The 19,217-nt window shown below is 41.9% G+C and overlaps 1 protein-coding gene across 1 annotated transcript in view; it reads right to left on the bottom strand.

Moving 5' to 3' along the window:
• IRF4 (interferon regulatory factor 4) overlaps positions 1–17,449 on the bottom strand; it is a 34,522-nt gene extending 17,073 nt beyond the window's left edge. The window contains exons 1-4 of the mRNA XM_088471795.1: positions 17,249–17,449; positions 8,975–9,161; positions 5,902–5,996; positions 1,586–1,727 (exon numbers count right to left, since the gene is read on the bottom strand). Coding sequence (XP_088327921.1) covers positions 1,586–1,727; positions 5,902–5,996; positions 8,975–9,161; positions 17,249–17,449 — 625 coding nt within the window. The remainder of the gene's footprint in view (positions 1–1,585; positions 1,728–5,901; positions 5,997–8,974; positions 9,162–17,248) is intronic.
• Between the last annotated feature and the right edge of the window lie 1,768 nt (positions 17,450–19,217).

The following is a 19,217-nucleotide window of genomic DNA, read 5'->3' as shown; positions in this document are numbered from 1 at the left end:
GCTGTGGAAATTTGGGCCATCAATTCCTTTGAAAATTGTTAATTCAATTCTTATCATCATTCCCCTTACTGTTACATAGAATGATATCGCTGTAATGATTGGAATCTCTGTAGGTTGTTTTTTTTTAGAATGTGGTAGTGGGAGATTTTGCATAACCAAGTCAAATGTATATTATTATATTAATATTTTTATACTGTATTGGGTAGGACTCCTTATATTATAATATAATATATATCATTATAATTGTAGATTATATATTAATTATATATATTTTAAAAAATTATTAATTTTCTGTCAGCATTAATTGATTTATTTTATGTAAGCATTAGATCATCAATTTGCAGTGACAGGAGAGATTCACTGCACATAATCCACTGGGGATGCAATCCTTATGTTGACAGTTTACAATGTCGACAGTTATGATGTTGATGTTGTTGAAATGTCGACAGGGAACATGTCAACATCTGCAGAATGTCGACATGTTCACAATGTCAACATGTGAAATATCAGCATTTACAATGGACTGGAGGGTTAGGGTTAGGCTGCAGCAGCAGAGGGTTACAGTTAGGCTAAGGGCGTGGAGGGTTAGGCAGTAAGAGGAGGGTTAGGGATCAGGATTAGTCAGAAGTCACCATCAGGTGACCGTTGGACCCGAAAAACACAGCTGGAGTTGATAGACCTGTTGATTCAGGTAAGTCATCGCTAGACCACCTGGAACGTTTTGTTGACATTCTAATAATAGCGACTTAATGAATTTCAACAACATGATAATATGCTGCATGTCAACATTATAAATGTCAACAAAATATACCAAACCATCCAAAATGTCAACACTGATATAATGTTGACATGTTCAAAATGTCTACAGTATTTTAGCCTTAAACTAACCATAATCCTAATTGCAGCATAACCCTAAACATAGCCTAACCATAACCGCATGTGTTGACATTGTTACTGTCGAGATTCACATAAACATTTTGAACATATAATGTCGACATTCTAAACATGATGACGTTCAGAACATGTTGATATTTATTGTCAGCATTCTGAATGCCGACATATTGACTGGAACCTGTGGTATATATGGAGCTTGATTTAGTGTTTGGAGCAAATCAACTGAAGGAGAAATTTGCCCCTTGGCAAAACCACTGGCAGATTTAGGATTGGCAGATTTAAAATGTGCAGAGACATTTAAGATAGGGAGGGGCGCATCCTGGCTTAATTCTAAATAAAAGCATAATAACAAAGCTATCCAGTATTTGTTCTCTACATGCAAAAGTAGCCAGTATTTTCCCTGCACGCAGAAATAAATTGCATTTGCACATTTACACCCATTGCATTGCAACATGGTTTGTTCCTGGAGCAAATTGCTCATTGTTTGCTCCTTTTTCAATTTGCTCCTAACTAAGTGAATCGGACTTACAGTGCTCAATTCAGGTTACTTAAAAAATATCTCATTTTTAGATTTCAGTATTGCTGGGACCAGTAACTTCAAGCAAACTGTTATTAACAGGTTGTTCTGCTTCAATTGATTTGCTCTGATCAACATTAGCAAAGAAGAAATAAGTTGAAGTAGAGCACTTACTGTTATCACAGGAAGTGTTTTGCCATAGGTGACTGCGTGCTGCAAAGGGGACACTTGCACACTGGTAAGGAAGCTCAGGATGTGGTTGTTCTGGTGCATAGTCTCTCCAGCTTCTTTCATGTGACACCATAAAGTGTGGCACCTGTAAAAGGGGAAGATGCAACTTTTACTATTGTTTGCACGCAGCGCAAGGTGTAGTATGCACTATACTGTGGCACTGTCATACTAAGGTACTGTTATACTACTGGACTGTCTCATACTAAGCCAATGTCATACTGAGGTACAGGTATACTATGGTACTGTCTCATATTAAGCCATTGTCATACTAAGGTACAGTATAGCGGGTCGGGTAAGTGCTCCCGTCGGTCAGTATGCAGATGGTAACAATACCGACAGCAGTATCCCAATGGTCACAATCCCAACAGATTCTGAGGCTGATTATTAGTGTTAGGTTTAGGGTTAGGCACTAGGGGAAGGTTTAGGGTTAGGCACTAGGGGTATGCAGTTGGGAAGCCGGCGGACCTAATCCCGACAGCCGGCTTCCTGACTGCTTAATCCCGGCGAGGGCTAAATGACAGGCGTCTAAATCTAGACGCCTGTCATTTTACCGGAGACCGGCGCCCGGCATCCCAATCAAAGGGATGCCGGGCGCCGAGCGCAGATAGCCACGGGGGGGAGGGTTAGGTTTAGGGTTCCCGGGGGAGACTTCGGGCTAGGCACCCCCCCGGGAGGTTAGGTTTAGATTAGGGGAAGGGGGTGCTAGTGTTAGGCACCCCCAGGGGGGACTTAGGGTTAGACACCCCCCGGGAGGTTAGGGTTAGGCTGGGGGGAGGGAGGGTTAGGCACCCCCGGGGGGGAGGTTAGGACACTTTTACTTTACTGGATGGGAAGTGTGTAATTGGCATGTGTGTGGGGAGGGGGGGGTGGTAGACTGACATTTTGCCTAGGGTGCCAGGAAACCTTGCAATGGCCCTGGGCCATACTTGCCTATTTTTGAAAAAGCATTTCAGGGAGATTGTGAAAGCAGCACCTATGAGCGCGGCGGTAAAGTGGGCGTGTACTGCTACATCTGAGGGGCGTGTCATAAAGGTGATTTACATCTAAGTTTAAACGAGACCCAAAGCAGTTAGTAAGATCTATTTGTTGAAGAAAACACACTAATACTTTTCAGAAAATGCATGTAGCCATAGGGATCATTGGCCCTCATTCAGAGCCACTCGCTAGCGGCAGTACACTCGTTCCGAGCGATGGTCGCACATCTGCGCATGCGTACGGTTTTTAGTACGCATGCGCGAACCAGTCAGTGCGGCCGAAAATCATTTGTACGCAATATAGCGAGTGCCTGCTATTTTGAGTGACAGAATGAGGCGTATGTGGGTGGTAACAGGGGAAGGTGCTTGAAAACGGGGAGTGGAGATCCGATCGCAGGCGTGCTTAAAGGTCAAAACGGGCGTTTTATGGGTGTGCATAATTAATACAGCAGCGTCAATGACCACGCCACTTGTTTTTTTTTTAACTCAGAACTGCTCGCAAAATAGCGGTTGAAAAAACCAACCACAAGAATAGCGAGCAGTTCATATCCTGTTCGATGTACTCGATTAATCTAATAAATAGTGGACATGACGTATGGTGCGAGCGGCCAGGGGGCGTTTTTATCAAATAAACGAGCGTATGTTTTGCTCGCTCGTTCAGACTTAGAGGTGTGAACAGACTGCAATGTGCGAACGGATCATTTGCATAGCCGCCCCTTGTTTTTGAACGAACGAACGCAAATAGCTCAGGGAGCATATCGTCTAGTGTGTATGCTACTTATGTCAGATGAACGATTTGCAAACGATTTCAGCCTGTATTAAAATGAATGGAAGTCGTACAAAACTGACTGCAAACACATCAAATGTCAGATATCATTATCTGACAAACGGGAACGCGCATCGTTCATCGTTCATTGTTGCCCACATGTCAGATTTTTCTTTCAGATATGAACAATTGAACGATTTTTAAAATCGTTATCGTTCAGATCTGAAGAAAAATCTGACCGTGTGTATACACCATAAAGGTGCGTACACACTGGGCGATAAAGTGGACGACTGAACGATAAATGATATTGTTATCGTTCAGTCATTCACTATATCGTCCATTGTTTACACCAAAACGATGAACGATAACGACGATGCACGTTCCCGCGGGTCGTTCGTCATTGTCGTTCATCGGGTAAACATGCAAGCCAACCTGACGATTCCGTCAGGTTGCTGCATGTTGGGGAATGGGGGAGAGAGCCGGGCGCTGAACGATATCATTAATTATATCGTTCAGCGGGTGTGCTCAATGTCATGAACGACATTGAGCACACCATGCCAGGGACAACACTACACGATATCGCTCAGGGAGCATATTGTCTAGTGTGTATTCTCTCTAAGACTATCCTTAAGCTGCATACACACAGAACGATCTGTACCACCAATGACTTGAAAGATATCTTTCAAAGATGTCTTTCAAAGATATCGTTCATCGATATTGTTCATAGATCGATCATACAGAAGATAGTGAGGGGCACATATCTGTCAGTGAGTCATCCTGCAACTTCTCTGAACAGGGAAAATTGACGATATCGTCCAAGTTGGCCTGCATGCATGGATGATGAAAGATATCTTTATCGTCCATGCGGAACGCGCATCGTTGGTCGTTGGTCGATCGTTCACTGCCGAAAAATGAACGATATGAATGATATATCGTTCAACGATTTCGTTATCGTACATATCGTTCAGGAAAATCGTCCCGTGTGTATGCAGCATTACATAGAACTGAGGATCGCGTAGGACTGAGGTTACCAAAAGGTAAAAAAAGGGCAGACTAGATGGGCCAAGTGGTTCTTATTTGCCATCAAATTCTATGTTTCTAACCAGGAGTATTACGCTAAATAGAATTACAGTGTCTGTTTTAAACAGAATTAATGTCATCGGCACTGTGTGGGAAATTTACTAAAGTGAGAGTTTGTAGAAGTGGAGATGTTGCCCATAGCAACCAATCAGATTCTAGCTTTTATCTTCTAGAAGGTGCTATGTAAATGTTAAGTAGAATCTGATTAGTTGCTATGGACAACATATCAATTTCTAAAAACACTCACTTTAAATTTACCCCTATCTCTTGTGGCTTTTAAAGTACATTTTATAAGTATTCCTATCAGTGCTGAAGATAACTTTTCATTCATTTAGCTAGCAATCCAGTGCTGACCGAGAGATGAGCAGACAGTGTACTTGGTAATGGATTTGATGGATCTGTAGATCCATGTTTCAATGAGCTCTTCTCCTTCTCTAATACACTGAGGGCCTGATTCAAACACGCTCGCAAGCGGTCAAAGGCCGGGCAGTGCAAACTGCGCGTGCGCGAGCCCCAGAGCGAGCGAGAAATCACTTGATCGGGCGCTCGGATCCAAAAGGGGCGGCTGTTGATGTTGATCGACAGCTAGCCCCGTTTGGTAGGCGGGTCGGGCAGGGAGGTGGCTGGCCAAACGGAGGCGTTCCTGAATGAACGCCTGCCATTTTGGGGGGCGGCCCCACTGACATCACGAGTGATGTCAGTGGTGAGCTTCCGGCTCTATTAGAGCCGGAAACTCACTGGAGCTTGCGGCAGACGAGACCCTACCACAAGGGTCTCGTCGCAAGCCCCGATGGTGGCGACCATCGCGACCATCACCTGGCCGCTTGCTAAAGCTGTGGGTGGTCACCCACAGCTTAGCGAGCTGCCAGGAGGCTGGACTGAAAAAAGAAAAAACGCCCTTCAGACCTGCGAGCTGCCTCCGGTAGCGAGCGGGTCTGAATCAGGGCCTGAATGAGCTCAACGTGAAGCCCTCTTATGCCTATGTAGGTGCTTTTATGCTGATAGTCTGAAACTAAAATAAGCAGATAGACCTAGCCACACTTTCTGACCTTGCTCCAATTTTTACATTGCCTGTAGCATACAGATGTGTTGAAGCCTGGAATATAAGTAGATTGTATACTATGTTGCCCAGATGCTTTGAGGCAAGTTACAAAACATACTGCTAATGCTCTGTACAAGCAAGGACAATGTGACAGGTTGTGAGTCATGCAGTAACTAGCGTAGTTTTAAAACTTCCACTTTGACAGGCCCATCATTTGTGCATGCCTGGTGAGCCTACAGTTGTCTGTCAATCACATGTACTGTTCTGATTGGATAACAAGGTGAGCAAAGTGTGCAGCCACTACCAAATGTAATAATGATACAACATGTAAGTTAATTACGGTGATAGGACTTATAGGCAAAATGCTTTTTATTTTACACCTCATTACGTAATCTACCTGAGAGTGTGGCTGTAAAGAAGTGTAAGCTTGTGGTACAGCAAACGGATGGTTCACAATTAGCTGGTTATCTTCTGAGCCAAGCGGTTTTATTCCTGCAATATTTAAAATATAGCAGTTATACTACAGAATAGTCCACAGGTAACCCTTCAAACACAGAGGACAGCATTATAAATTGCAGAAACAATCAATGAAGAAAGAATGTGAAAAATATATCCTCTCTATTCTAGGTAAATTGCATCCATGCCTTAGTGGGCAGTACATATTGGCATTGAAAATAGGGTTTTTTCAAGCCTGATGGGGGAGATGTACTAAGCCTTGGAGAGTGATAAAGTGGAGAGTGATAAACTACCAACCAATCAGCTCCTAACTGTCATTTTGTCAAACACAGCCTGTAAACTGAGAGGAGCTGATTGGTTGGTACTTTATCACTCTCCACTTTACCACTCTCTAAGGCTTAGTACGTCTCCCATAGAGTTTATAGACAGCTGTATACAGTACATGTATGTAAGTAGATGATTTACAGCAGCCTAAAACATTCACTGCAGCCATCCGATGAAACATTCTCCTTTTTGGGTAAGGTATGACAGCATATGTAGCAGCTAATAAATGGTGTTCAAGCATAGAACAGTAACAATTTATACATATAGTTGTATAGTGATGACGTTTCCTTTCACATGATACAGATGTCACCCCTAATCCTGTGATACAGATGTCACCCCTGTTCCTGTGATACAGATGTCACCCCTATTCATGTGATACAGATGTCACCCCTGTTCCTGTGATACAGATGTCACCCATATTCCTGTGATACAGATGTCACCCTCCTTCCTGTAATACAGATGTACCCCTATTCCTGTAATACAGATGTACCCCTATTCCTGTGATACAGATGACCCCTATTCCTGTGATACAGATGTCACCCCATTCCTGTAATACAGATGTACCTCTATTCCTGTGATACAGATGTCACCCCTATTCCTGTGATACAGATGTCACCCCTATTCCTGTGATACAGATGTACCCCTATTCCTGTGATACAGATGTCACCCCTATTCCTGTGATACATATGTACCCCTATTCCTGTGATACAGATGTCACCCTCCTTCCTGTAATACAGATGTACCTCTATTCCTGTGATACAGATGTCACCCCTAATCCTGTGATACAGATGTCACCCCTATTCATGTGATACAGATGTCACCCCTGTTCCTGTGATACAGATGTCACCCCTATTCCTGTGACACAGATGTCACCCCTATTCCTGTGATACAGATGTACCCCTATTCCTGTGATACAGATGTCACCCCATTCCTGTGATACATATGTACCCCTATTCCTGTGATACAGATGTTACCTCTATTCCTGTGATACAGATGTCACCCCATTCCTGATACAGATGGACCCCTATTCCTGTGATACAGATGTCACCCCATTACTGTAATACAGATGTCACCCCTATTCCTGTGATACAGATATTACCTCTATTCCTGTGATACAGATGTCACCCCATTCCTGATACAGATGTACCCCTATTCCTGTGATACAGATGTCACCCTCCTTCCTGTAATACAGATGTACATCTATTCCTGTGATACAGATGTCACCCCTATTCCTGTGATACAGATGTACCCCTATTCCTGTGATACAGATGTTACCCCTATTCCTGTGCTACAGATGTCACCCCATTCCTGATACAGATGTACCCCTATTCCTGTGATACAGATGTTACCCCTATTCCTGTAATACAGATGTCACCCTCCTTCCTGTAATACAGATGTACCCCTATTCCTGTAATACAGATGTACCTCTATTCCTGTGATACAGATGTCACCCCTATTCCTGTGATACAGATGTTACCCCTATTCCTGTAATACAGATGTCACCCCATTCCTGATACAGATGTCACCCCTATTCCTGTGATACAGATGTCACCCATATTCCGGTGATACAGATGTCACCCCATTCCTGATACAGATGTACCCCTATTCCTGTGATACAGATGTCACCCCATTACTGTAATACAGATGTCACCCTCCTTCCTGTAATACAGATGTACCCCTATTCCTGTAATACAGATGTACCCCTATTCCTGTGATACAGATGACCCCTATTCTTGTGATACAGATGTCACCCCATTCCTGTAATACAGATGTACCCCTATTCCTGTGATACAGATGTCACCCCTATTCATGTGATACAGATGTCACCCCTATTCCTGTGATACAGATGTCACCCATATTCCTGTGATACAGATGTCACCCCATTCCTGTGATACAGATGTACCCCTATTCCTGTGATACAGATGTCACCCCATTCCTGTGATACAGATGTCACCCCTATTCCTGTGATACAGATGTCACCCCATTCCTGTGATACAGATGTACCCCTTTTCCTGTGATACAGATGTCACCCCATTCCTGTGATACAGATGTACCCCTATTCCTGTGATACAGATGTCACCCCTATTCCTGTGATACAGATGTCACCCCATTCCTGTGATACAGATGTACCCCTATTCCTGTGATACAGATGAATGCATTTAGCATGATTTGTCTTCAAGTTTATCAGTGATTTAAACATCATCATGTTGGTAATTTGTATGGAAACTGGAAATGTAAAATGAATCAGATGAATATGTATTTGGCTGGCTAGATTGTCAGCTAAAATACTAATGGGCTGATAGTGGTACACAGCCTTGGAACATCAAACATCTTGTGTAGGCCAAATCACAGCTTGCTATTATACATGGATACATGGTCCTTTGTTGGTGTTTGTAATAGCAGAAGGCATCTAAAAAATTACAATAAAAGAGATTTACTGTAACAGCTGGGGACTGTGTGAGTGGAATTGAATGAACTATTGTCATTTATATCTGCTCTTGCTAAAAACACTTGAAAGAATTGATATGTTATAATAGAAAATATATTCAACCTTTAAAACATTTAGCAATTCTTCCATGGTTTGCTGGGACTTTTGTTAGGAAAACATCCCTTGTACCAGACAATGTTTCTTTGCTATGAGCCTCTTATGACCACGTAAAGAGGAACATATTGGAGGAAGGATACCTTACCTTTCTTTGATCCTTCGGGAATGATTTTGTACACCTTATATGGGTCTGATATATCCAGCTGACTCCTCTCGACTAGCTCTTCAAAGTCATTACTCTTGTTTAAAGCACAGCGGAGTCTTGTCTTCCACGTGGGAGGGTCTGGTTTGTCAAAGCCCTCTCTGTATTTGCCTTTAAAAAGTGCCCAAGCCTGTGGAGTGGTATAAATGTGCACTGTGATCTCAGGAGGCACTTGCAATAAAAAGACAGCAATCACTACAGAGAAATAGCAATACAACTGTTCAATAACAGACACTAACGACTTGCTATCTTACTTGATATGGCACCCTCTGCACTCCTTCTTATTTGCTTTGTTTTTGTTTTAAATAATATGTATCTATGTAGTCAGCATCCTACTATACGGGATGCCGATGGTCTAATTATCAGCGCCGGAATCCCGACAGCAGTATTCCAACCGATGGAATCCCGAAGGTAAGTATCGAGAGTTAGGGGAGGGTTAGGTTTAGGGTTATGGGTTAGGAACTAGGGGGAGGGTTAGAGTTAGGCACTAACAGAGGAGGGTTAGGTTTCGGGTGCAGAGAGGGGAGGTTAGGGTTAGGCACTAGGGGGGAGGTTAGGGTTAGGCATCAGAGAGGGAGGGTTAGGGGTAGGGGTAATGGTTAGAGGTAGGAGACTTACCTTTTAGTGTCAGTATTCTGACAGCTGGGATCCCATACCCAACCCATCTATAACATATGTATCTGAAAGTATTTGACCTAATCCAAAGCACCTGCTATACACATTGTTCATTTGCTCCTCATTTGAATGCATCCAAAATTTTGTACTGGGTGGGAATTGAAGAACATGTACTCAATCAGAACATAAGAATGTTGACGGCCATACGAGATAAGCTACTGTGCAGATAGATCATAGCAGAACCTATAAATAAGCGAGAAAATAGTATACAGTGTTGAAAGAGGAGCATGCTACTTTGCAGACTCCAGTCTTCCTGCCCCTCCAGGGAGGATTCATGCCCTGTTCCAAGATGGCTACTGAAATCACTACTGAGCATGCGCAGGGGCCATCTTGTCTTTACTGTGTAGAGTAACATGGTGGGTTACAGAAGTCTCTTGCTTAGCTCTAAAAGAGAACACGGTTAATACCTGCTTATATACCAGCTGTTCCAGATCCCTGCACCGCTACCTGTTTGCAGCATACACTCACTGGCTGGTGAGCTGTATAGAACTCCGCTCTGCTCAAGCTCCTCTCTATTACCAGTGTGCATGTAATAGTGAGTATGGCTGTACCTACTATACTTCAATAAACCAACACCACTGGTTAAGTAACTGGGCTGTTCATAGTTTGAGTAAGCTGCTGGTGTTATTGCAGTATCAACACCTGCACACACATCATTTCCAACATATGGTTCTTTCTGATGTTTATTGCACTGCATTAAATCTAACAATTAGATAAAGGTTTATTTTTCATGTCTAGTAGTATACTGGTTGAATAAAGGCTGAATAGTTTCATGCAATGTGGAACTTGTGGATCTTGGTTACAAACTGACAGTAGTTTCACATAATAGATACATATACAGTATGTCTGTGGTCTGTCTAATCCTGACCCAAATTTCCTCTCCCTGCCTTAGTCTCTACTCTCTCTTCCACTTTTTACTTCCCTACCCCATCCCAGCCCGGACCTCAGTTACATATCTAAATTATGTCACTTATTCTTGTTATCAAATATACAACGTCCAACATATATTGGATAATGCATTCCCAGATGTAGCAAACTTTGAATTAACATTTAATGCATCACATACCATTTATTTCAATGGCATGTCATGTGTTAAATGTAAATTTAAAGTTTGCTACATACAGTATATAGCAAGGAACGCAAATGTGCGCACGCACGTACTCGGCCGCTGCGTGTATATGCTAATCAGTGCATATGCACGGCAACCGAAGCACAAGATGCAGACACCCAGCACTACACAATGCCGCCTACTTCCCTTTACTCACAGCCTGAGTAGTCCGCAAGATAGAGGAAACATCGGTAACATCGTGAACCATCAGACCCATACCCAGAGTAGTGGTTGATCTGACCCTCACGCAGACTTTGCTACATCTTCTGCACGCAGTGAGAGCCCAGACTGCGTAGGGTCTCACATTGGCTAATTTATGCAAGCCTCTGCAACGGCGTTGAAACGCACTGGCATGCCTGCGTTCGCACGACCACACCCCATCACCGCCCACAAACGGCATCCCTTGTCAATCAATATTAGAGGTGTCTGTATGCATGCTGCATCTACTCTGCATACCCTTTCCTGATAGCACTGGTTGGTTTACGCATGCGCAGTGGGAAAACATCTGTCGACTGCGTGCGTGCGTGCTCACATTTGCGTTCCTTGCTGAATCAGGCTCAAAGTTATTAGGAGTCACTGAGTGACTGACAATATAAAAGTACAAAGCCTCAGTCATGTAATATAACCAAAGGACTGAAACATATTTTCGATGTTAGAACTAATTATTTAACATAATTTTAATCTAAATTGTTGTAGCCTAACAAAACTGGTATTTTAAGGGTTTTTTTTAACTTTCTGTTTTTAACTTTAACTTTCTACATTTTGGAGTGTTTTTACAATTTCCCAGAAAGTACACCATTTTCCTGTTTTTTTTTTGACAAACATATAATGGCACTATGGCTGTCTAAAATAGATACAATTTCCATAGGTTGTGAAAGCCCATATACAATATACTCTGAGGAGTTATCTTTCTCAGTACATACTTTATAAGACTCTTATTGAATGTTGGTACAGGTTGAGTCTCCTATATCCAAATATTCCGAAATACGGAATTTATTTAGCATGACTGAGATAGTGACACCTTTGCTTTCTGATGGCTCAATGTACACAAACTTTGTTGAAGGCACAAAATGATTAAAAATATTGTATAAAATGACTTGCAGGCTGTGTGTATAAGTTGTATATAAAACTTAAGTGCATTCTGTGCTCAGATTTCGGTCCCATTCCCAAGATCTCTCATTATGATATGCAAATATTCCAAAATACGGAATATTCTGATATCCATAATACCCCTGGTCCCAAGCATTTTGGATATGGGAGACTCAGCCTGTTTGCTGTTCTGTGCTTATCCTAGGTTGCTGACTTAGGGCCTGATCAGAGTTGTATGCTTCTGCACAGCTGCTGCTATGTTGTATGCAGAGGGTGTGCAATAATATGCTAATGCTGCATCTTGTGTGCCGGCTTATGTGATTCACTGCTGTGTCCGAAGGCGGTCATCGGGATACACTGGATGGCCAGGGGCCGACCCCCCCCTGTTTTTTGGAAGGTTGCCTGACGCCGCCTCCAAACGCTGGCTTACTTACAATTCCGATGTTTGAAGAGCTGTGGTTGCGCAGAATCTGTACTGCGCATGTACATATATCTGGTCACAGTGCCCGGATACCGCAGCCTGATGACTGGCTACGGCGTTCGGGCACTGCGAGCAATCTCAAAGAAGGAAATCTGCACATGCGTAGTACAGATCCTGCAAATGCGCAGTTCTGCAAACATCGGAGTTGTACGTAAACCCATTGGGTTTGTGTATAACTTGTAGAGGAAATTTACAGGCGATTTTTGTTACTTAATTAAAATATTTGGGGTTTCATGTGCTATGTTTAACACATTAACATTGGCGAGGTCTGATATGTTGTCATGGTCAATCTCAGTATAAACATTTAGTAATAAAAATGTTACTTGTCTTCCCTTTATTTCTTAAAAACTATGATGTATGTTTTCAATGAATGCTTTGAAGTGAGGTAGATAATAGTATGCTGCGCTGTGTATATGTAAGCAGCTCAGTGTAGTTCGATTTAGTCAAGGTAATAGGATGACTGAGCGCTAAGTACTATTGTTAGTTGGACAAGGTAATAGGATGACTTAGCGCTAAGTACTATTGTTAGTTGGACAAGGTAATAGGATGACTGAGCGCTAAGTACTATTGTTAGTTGGACAAGGTAATAGGATGACTGAGCGCTAAGTACTATTGTTAGTTGGACATGGTAATGGGATGACTGAGCGCTAAGTACTATTGTTAGTTGGACAAGGTAATAGGATGACTGAGCGCTAAGTACTATTGTTAGTTGGACAAGGTAATAGGATGACTTAGCGCTAAGTACTATTGTTAGTTGGACAAGGTAATAGGATGACTGAGCGCTAAGTACTATTGTTAGTTGGACAAGGTAATAGGATGACTTAGCGCTAAGTACTATTCTTAGTTGGACAAGGTAATAGGATGACTGAGCGCTAAGCACTATTGTTAGTTGGACATGGTAATGGGATGACTGAGCGCTAAGTACTATTGTTAGTTGGACATGGTAATGGGATGACTGAGCGCTAAGTACTATTGTTAGTTGGACATGGTAATGGGATGACTGAGCGCTAAGTACTATTGTTAGTTGGACAAGGTAATAGGATGACTGAGCGCTAAGTACTATTGTCAGTTGGACAAGGTAATAGGATGACTGAGCGCTAAGTACTATTGTTAGTTGGACATGGTAATGGGATGACTGAGCGCTAAGTACTATTGTTAGTTGGACAAGGTAATAGGATGACTGAGCGCTAAGTACTATTGTTAGTTGGACAAGGTAATAGGATGACTTAGCGCTAAGTACTATTGTTAGTTGGACAAGGTAATAGGATGACTGAGCGCTAAGTACTATTGTTAGTTGGACAAGGTAATAGGATGACTTAGCGCTAAGTACTATTCTTAGTTGGACAAGGTAATAGGATGACTGAGCGCTAAGCACTATTGTTAGTTGGACATGGTAATGGGATGACTGAGCGCTAAGTACTATTGTTAGTTGGACATGGTAATGAGATGACTGAGCGCTAAGTACTATTGTTAGTTGGACAAGGTAATAGGATGACTGAGCGCTAAGTACTATTGTTAGTGTGGCATGCTCCAGCTGGATCCCCTCAGAGTTTTCTGGACAGCAAAGGAGAAGATCGCATGCTGCAAGAGTCCCAGAGTAACCCACAGGTAGGGGCAGTAGCTAAAATATCTCGATCCCCCCTAATCATCTGGACATTGAATATCATTTCACCTCCTGCTCTAACATTGTTTTTAAAAGAGTTTTGAACATTGGAGTCTCTCTTTTTACCTATCCTAATAGCCTCTTCCCATCCCTGCTTGTCTTGCTGGTGCTTACTGTTTTTATTCATTTAATTATTTATTTTACAGAAAAGAAAGGAGAAAAAAAAAAAAAACATTTTTTTTTTTATTAAAAGCCCTTTTTTTTTTAATTTACTATTTTTAACATAGATCAATAGGAATTAACTAACAATAGTACTTAGCGCTCAGTCATCCTATTACCTTGTCTAAATGCTATGAAGTGGCGAAAAGACATTGCACTCATTTCGGGGGCCATGTTCAGATGGAGATTCTGCGTCTCCATAGGGTTGGTGCAATGTTCGATGCTGCGACTGATGTGTGGCCCATGGTGCATCTTAATACGCCACAGCGGTGGACGTCTCTGTACCATTGGCTGCAGCATTAGCATAAAGACGCAGTCACACTGCAGCAAAGACACATTTATGTGCAGGCCCTCCTTCTCTTTTGCATCTGGTAATTGAGCTGCATATTCCAATATAAAGCCTTATGCTTACAGTACCTAGAAATGGAGACAACTCTGCTGGTAAATGAGTCACCAAAAAGTTCTCTTAGCAAGGACAATCGGTCGTAAATCAGTAAGTGTGGGAGGTGGAAAAAAACTAGGTTTTTTTTTATTTTTCATTTACAATAAAGATATATTACATGTTTTAGGGGGAATTTGGCGTCATCTATTTAATCTATACTATGTTATGTGTGATCATTTTAAAAATGCAAGAAAACATGACTCTTACCATTTTTTCACATTGAATATAAAGTAAACACAGTAGAGCTGTTCCCAACAATTGATACATATACTGTATCTCCTCTGGAAATAAAATGCAATACTACAGTAGTTGCATTCTTTTATATACATTACTATTATTAGTGGTGTTGTGTTACTAATAGCAATATCTATGGGTCATCTTTAGAGTTTAGAGATGAGCAAAATTTTCAAAACTCTACTGTGAAACATTCTCCCCTGACTGTGAAGTTTTGCAATTTGGCTGGTGGAATTTGTTCTTAAGTGTTCCCTGGTCTATTACAACCACACCGCAGAATGAATTGACTAGCATCATCTCAGCTCTATTACTACAAATAGTAAGCAATCTCAGTGTACAAATACAGGGGTCTATTTACTAAGCCTTGAATAGAGATAAAGTGGATGGAGATAAAGTACCAACCAATCAGCTCCTAACTGTTATTTGTCATTTTTTAAACACAGCCTGTAAAGTGACAGTTAGGAGTTGGTTGGCTGGTACTTTATCTCCATCCACTTTATCTGTCTCCAAGGCTTAGTAAATAGGGGTCACAGTATGGAATGACGTTCCAAGACCAGCCCAGCACCAGTGGACTCGAAGGATGTTATGTCAGAATTTTGCACACCAGTATACAGGTTGTTACAGTGCATCTGGAAAGTATTCACAGTGCTTCACTTTTTCCACATTTTGTTATGTTGCAGCCTTATTCCAAAATGGAATAAATTAATTTTTGTCCTCAAACTCCTACACACAATACCTCATAATGACAAAGTGTAAAAAGTTTTTTGGGGATTTTTGAAAATTTTATAAAAAAAAAAAACTAAGAAATCACATGTAAATAAGTATTCACAGCCTTTGCTCAATACTTTGTTGATACACCTTTGGCAGCAATTACAGCCTCAAGTCTTTTTGAATTTGGTCCCACAAGCTTGGCACACCTATCTTTGGGCAGCTTCGCCAATTCCTCTTTGCAGCACCTCTCAAGCTCCATCAGGTTGGATGGGAAGCGTCGGTGCACAGCCATTTTCAGATCTCTCCAGAGATGTTCAATTGGATTCAAGTCTGGGCTCTGGCTGGGCCACTCAAGGACATTCACAGAGTTATCCTGAAACAACGCCTTTGATATCTTGGCTGTGAATACTAAGACTGCTTAGGGTCGTTGTCCTGCTGAAAGATGAACCATCGCCCAAGTCTGAGATCAAGAACGCTCTGGAGCAGGTTTTCATCCAGGATGTCTCTGTACATTGCTGCATTCATCTTCCCTCTATCCTGACTACTCTCCCAGTTCCTGCCACTGAAAAACATCCCCACAGCATGATGCTGCCACCACCATGCTTCACTGTAGGGATGGTATTGGCCTGGTGATGAGCGGTTCTTGGTTTCCTCCAAACAAGGTCTACAGACAATTCCTTGGACTTCATGCTTGGTTTGTGCTCTGACATGCAATCTCAAAAAAACTTTTTACATGTTGTCATTATGGGGTATTTTGTGTAGAATTTTGAGGACAAAATGAATTTATTCCATTTTGGAATAAGGCTGTAACATAACAAAATGTGGAAATAGTGAAGCGCTGTGAATACTTTCTGGATGCACTGTATATATATATATATATATATATATATATATATATATATATATATAACAGACAGAGCCATTTACAGTTGAACAAATTTCTCATTCCATGCTCCTTTTCTATGTTGCATACACTTGAATATGAGATTATTTCAAGAGTTTAATATTTGAGATCACATGTGTGAGTGTGCAGGGAAACATGCTATTAAAAAGGGAATTTACATTCATGCAAATCATTTAACAAGAACCCGCAGCAGCACCTACTGGTGGTGGCCTGTCTGAGGGTACATGCAGTTGTCGCTACAAACTCCATCCCTTCTGTACATCCATACGGCCTAATGTGCAAAGACTGAGAATGGCTACTTTTAGTGCACGTGCATGCTGTAGTGCCAATAAGTCCGTCCTTATGTGCCACCAGCAGTCGCACCATCAAACCCTGCACTAGCCCTATGGCAGGTGCAGTTTCTCAATCTAACCTGCTGTGTGAGCGCAGCCGCTTGCATTGACATGACCGCGACACTCCCATAATACACCCACTGAATGGACCGTTTTGTGTGCATTACTAGCCACCTCCCATTCTGATAACATCTGTGCCGATCACAGCAGCACCTTTGTGTGTACACTCTGCGCCATAGGGTTTACAGAAATATCCGCACATGCGCAGTAGCATATAGTTTCTCAATTACATGATTATCTGCATTGTGTGCAGCTCTGATTCATGCCTGATATGTGCATCAGCTGTCAGAGTTAGTCATTAGCCTGTGACAACACATGTGGAACATCTAATACTGGTTATAAAGTCCTAGTAATATTACCTTAAAGAGGGCTGCGTCTTCTTCTCTATTGTAATCTTGTTTCCCTGCATGTTTCCACGGTATACGGAAGATGGTCCTGTCTTCATTCTCCCACACCAACCCAGTATACTTCCCACTGTCAATCTGGTCTATCAGCCACTGCCTCAATTTTCCATTTCCACAGCTAATTGGTGTCATTCCACACCCTCTGTTTTGGTTCATACCAGATGTACTCTCCTTTTCCACTGCACTAGGATGAAAGAGAAAAAGGATGAATTGGAAAAATGTTTTAATCTATAAACATTAGCAATACCAGCTCCCTTACATGACTGCATTGTTAACATTCCTGGCCACATTCTACTGTAATTTAATTTAATATGGCAGGAAGGATAACCAGGTTGGTCAGTAGTGCCATGAGGGTTAGTGCTGAGGATGATTGCATTCCTGTAATTTAGTTATAAACATTTGTAACCAAACTGCTCACATGTGAAATGACTTAGATGATATTCGCCTAATGGTAGGTATATTAAAGTTATAGTGGGTGTTAATACCGTAAAATTAAGATTGGATCTTAAAACTACAAATGTTATTTGTCTTAAAGGCCTGAATTAGGCCCTTTGTTCCAACTCCGGGTCAGACCCGGAATTTAGGTGGAAAAGGGGTATAAGATTGTCTTAAGCTGGGTACATATTAGCCGATGTGTACCGATGTCACTGGCGTTGGAACCTGGCATGCGGAAAGTGCATACACACTTGCCGATGCTGGGTCATGACGGGGTGAGGAGGGACGTGTCATGCTGCATTCTGCTGCATGATATTGTTAGCGACATCCCCCGTCGGCCCTTCAGTAGGGCCAACGGGCTGTGTTGCTAACGAACCGCAGGAGCGCGCATTTCATGGGTACACACTAGATGAAGTACCTAATATGTTGCTCCAATCCATGGAATCAGACGACATATTGTCTAGTGTGTAGTTGTACCCACCTTTAGAGATCCTGGGACAGATTGGAGCACTCTACATATTGTACATTCACAGAGTTTATACATATTTTAGACACAATATTAGTTGTCCCAAAACAATCTAAGAGCATTATGAAGTACTAGTTATCTTAAAATAATCTATAAGGTTATTTGGGATAATTATTTCTGGAAGCTAATTCCTATTGAACTTGCAAATTTAAATAAATTAAACAACATAATCTATCCATTGATAAATCATGCTTCCAGTTCCCAGGTGCAGTGACTAATATATAACAGGCTGTGGCCTGTGCCTCTTCATGTGTCACCAGACCAGTAACTGAAAACTGAAGCCATCATGTGAGTAAAAATATACAGTATGAGATGTAAGGGAATTTACTGTGGGTGCAGGTAGAACTGTCATGCTTTTTTTCAGCTTTGTTTTTGAGGTAGCATTGTATTCGAATTTCAAGAGAATAGTAGGTAAAGGGGTACATAAGAATAAGGGAGGGCAGAGAATAAATAGGGAAACAGTATAATAATATATAGTTCATAATTGATTACATATCAAGATGAGTAAGAAACAAAAGCTGGGTACACACCATATGACTGTGCCACACAGTGTTGCAGCAAGCGATGTAATGATAGATTGCGTGCGCCGTACACACTGCAAATCCTGTGTATGCTGCATGTAACTATATCACGACGGCCGGGAACGACTGGCATACACACTATGCGATGTGTATGATATATCGTCCTGATCGTATAGTGTGTACCCAGCTGTAGGGGCATATTCAATTAGGTGCAAAAAGTCCCGTACTTTTCGCATGCCGGACTTTTTGCCATGGGAAAAGTATCGCGCTCGTCCCCGCTTATCCCCGTATTCAATTAGAAATCGGCGAAAACAGGACCCGGTTAATTCAGACCCGGTGAAAAGTGTTGGCAGATTTAGGTAATTCCGCCTGACACCCCCCAAAAGATGTACAGACATTGGGGATCACTATAGATACCCCCGAATAGGTCTGCTGAAGGTAT

Source organism: Taudactylus pleione, unplaced genomic scaffold (genome assembly GCF_031769625.1).
Source record: "Taudactylus pleione unplaced genomic scaffold, aTauple2 ptg000116l, whole genome shotgun sequence".
In the NCBI taxonomy this organism is placed as follows: domain Eukaryota; kingdom Metazoa; phylum Chordata; class Amphibia; order Anura; family Myobatrachidae; genus Taudactylus; species Taudactylus pleione.
This window is presented reverse-complemented; position numbering and strand designations above follow the sequence as displayed.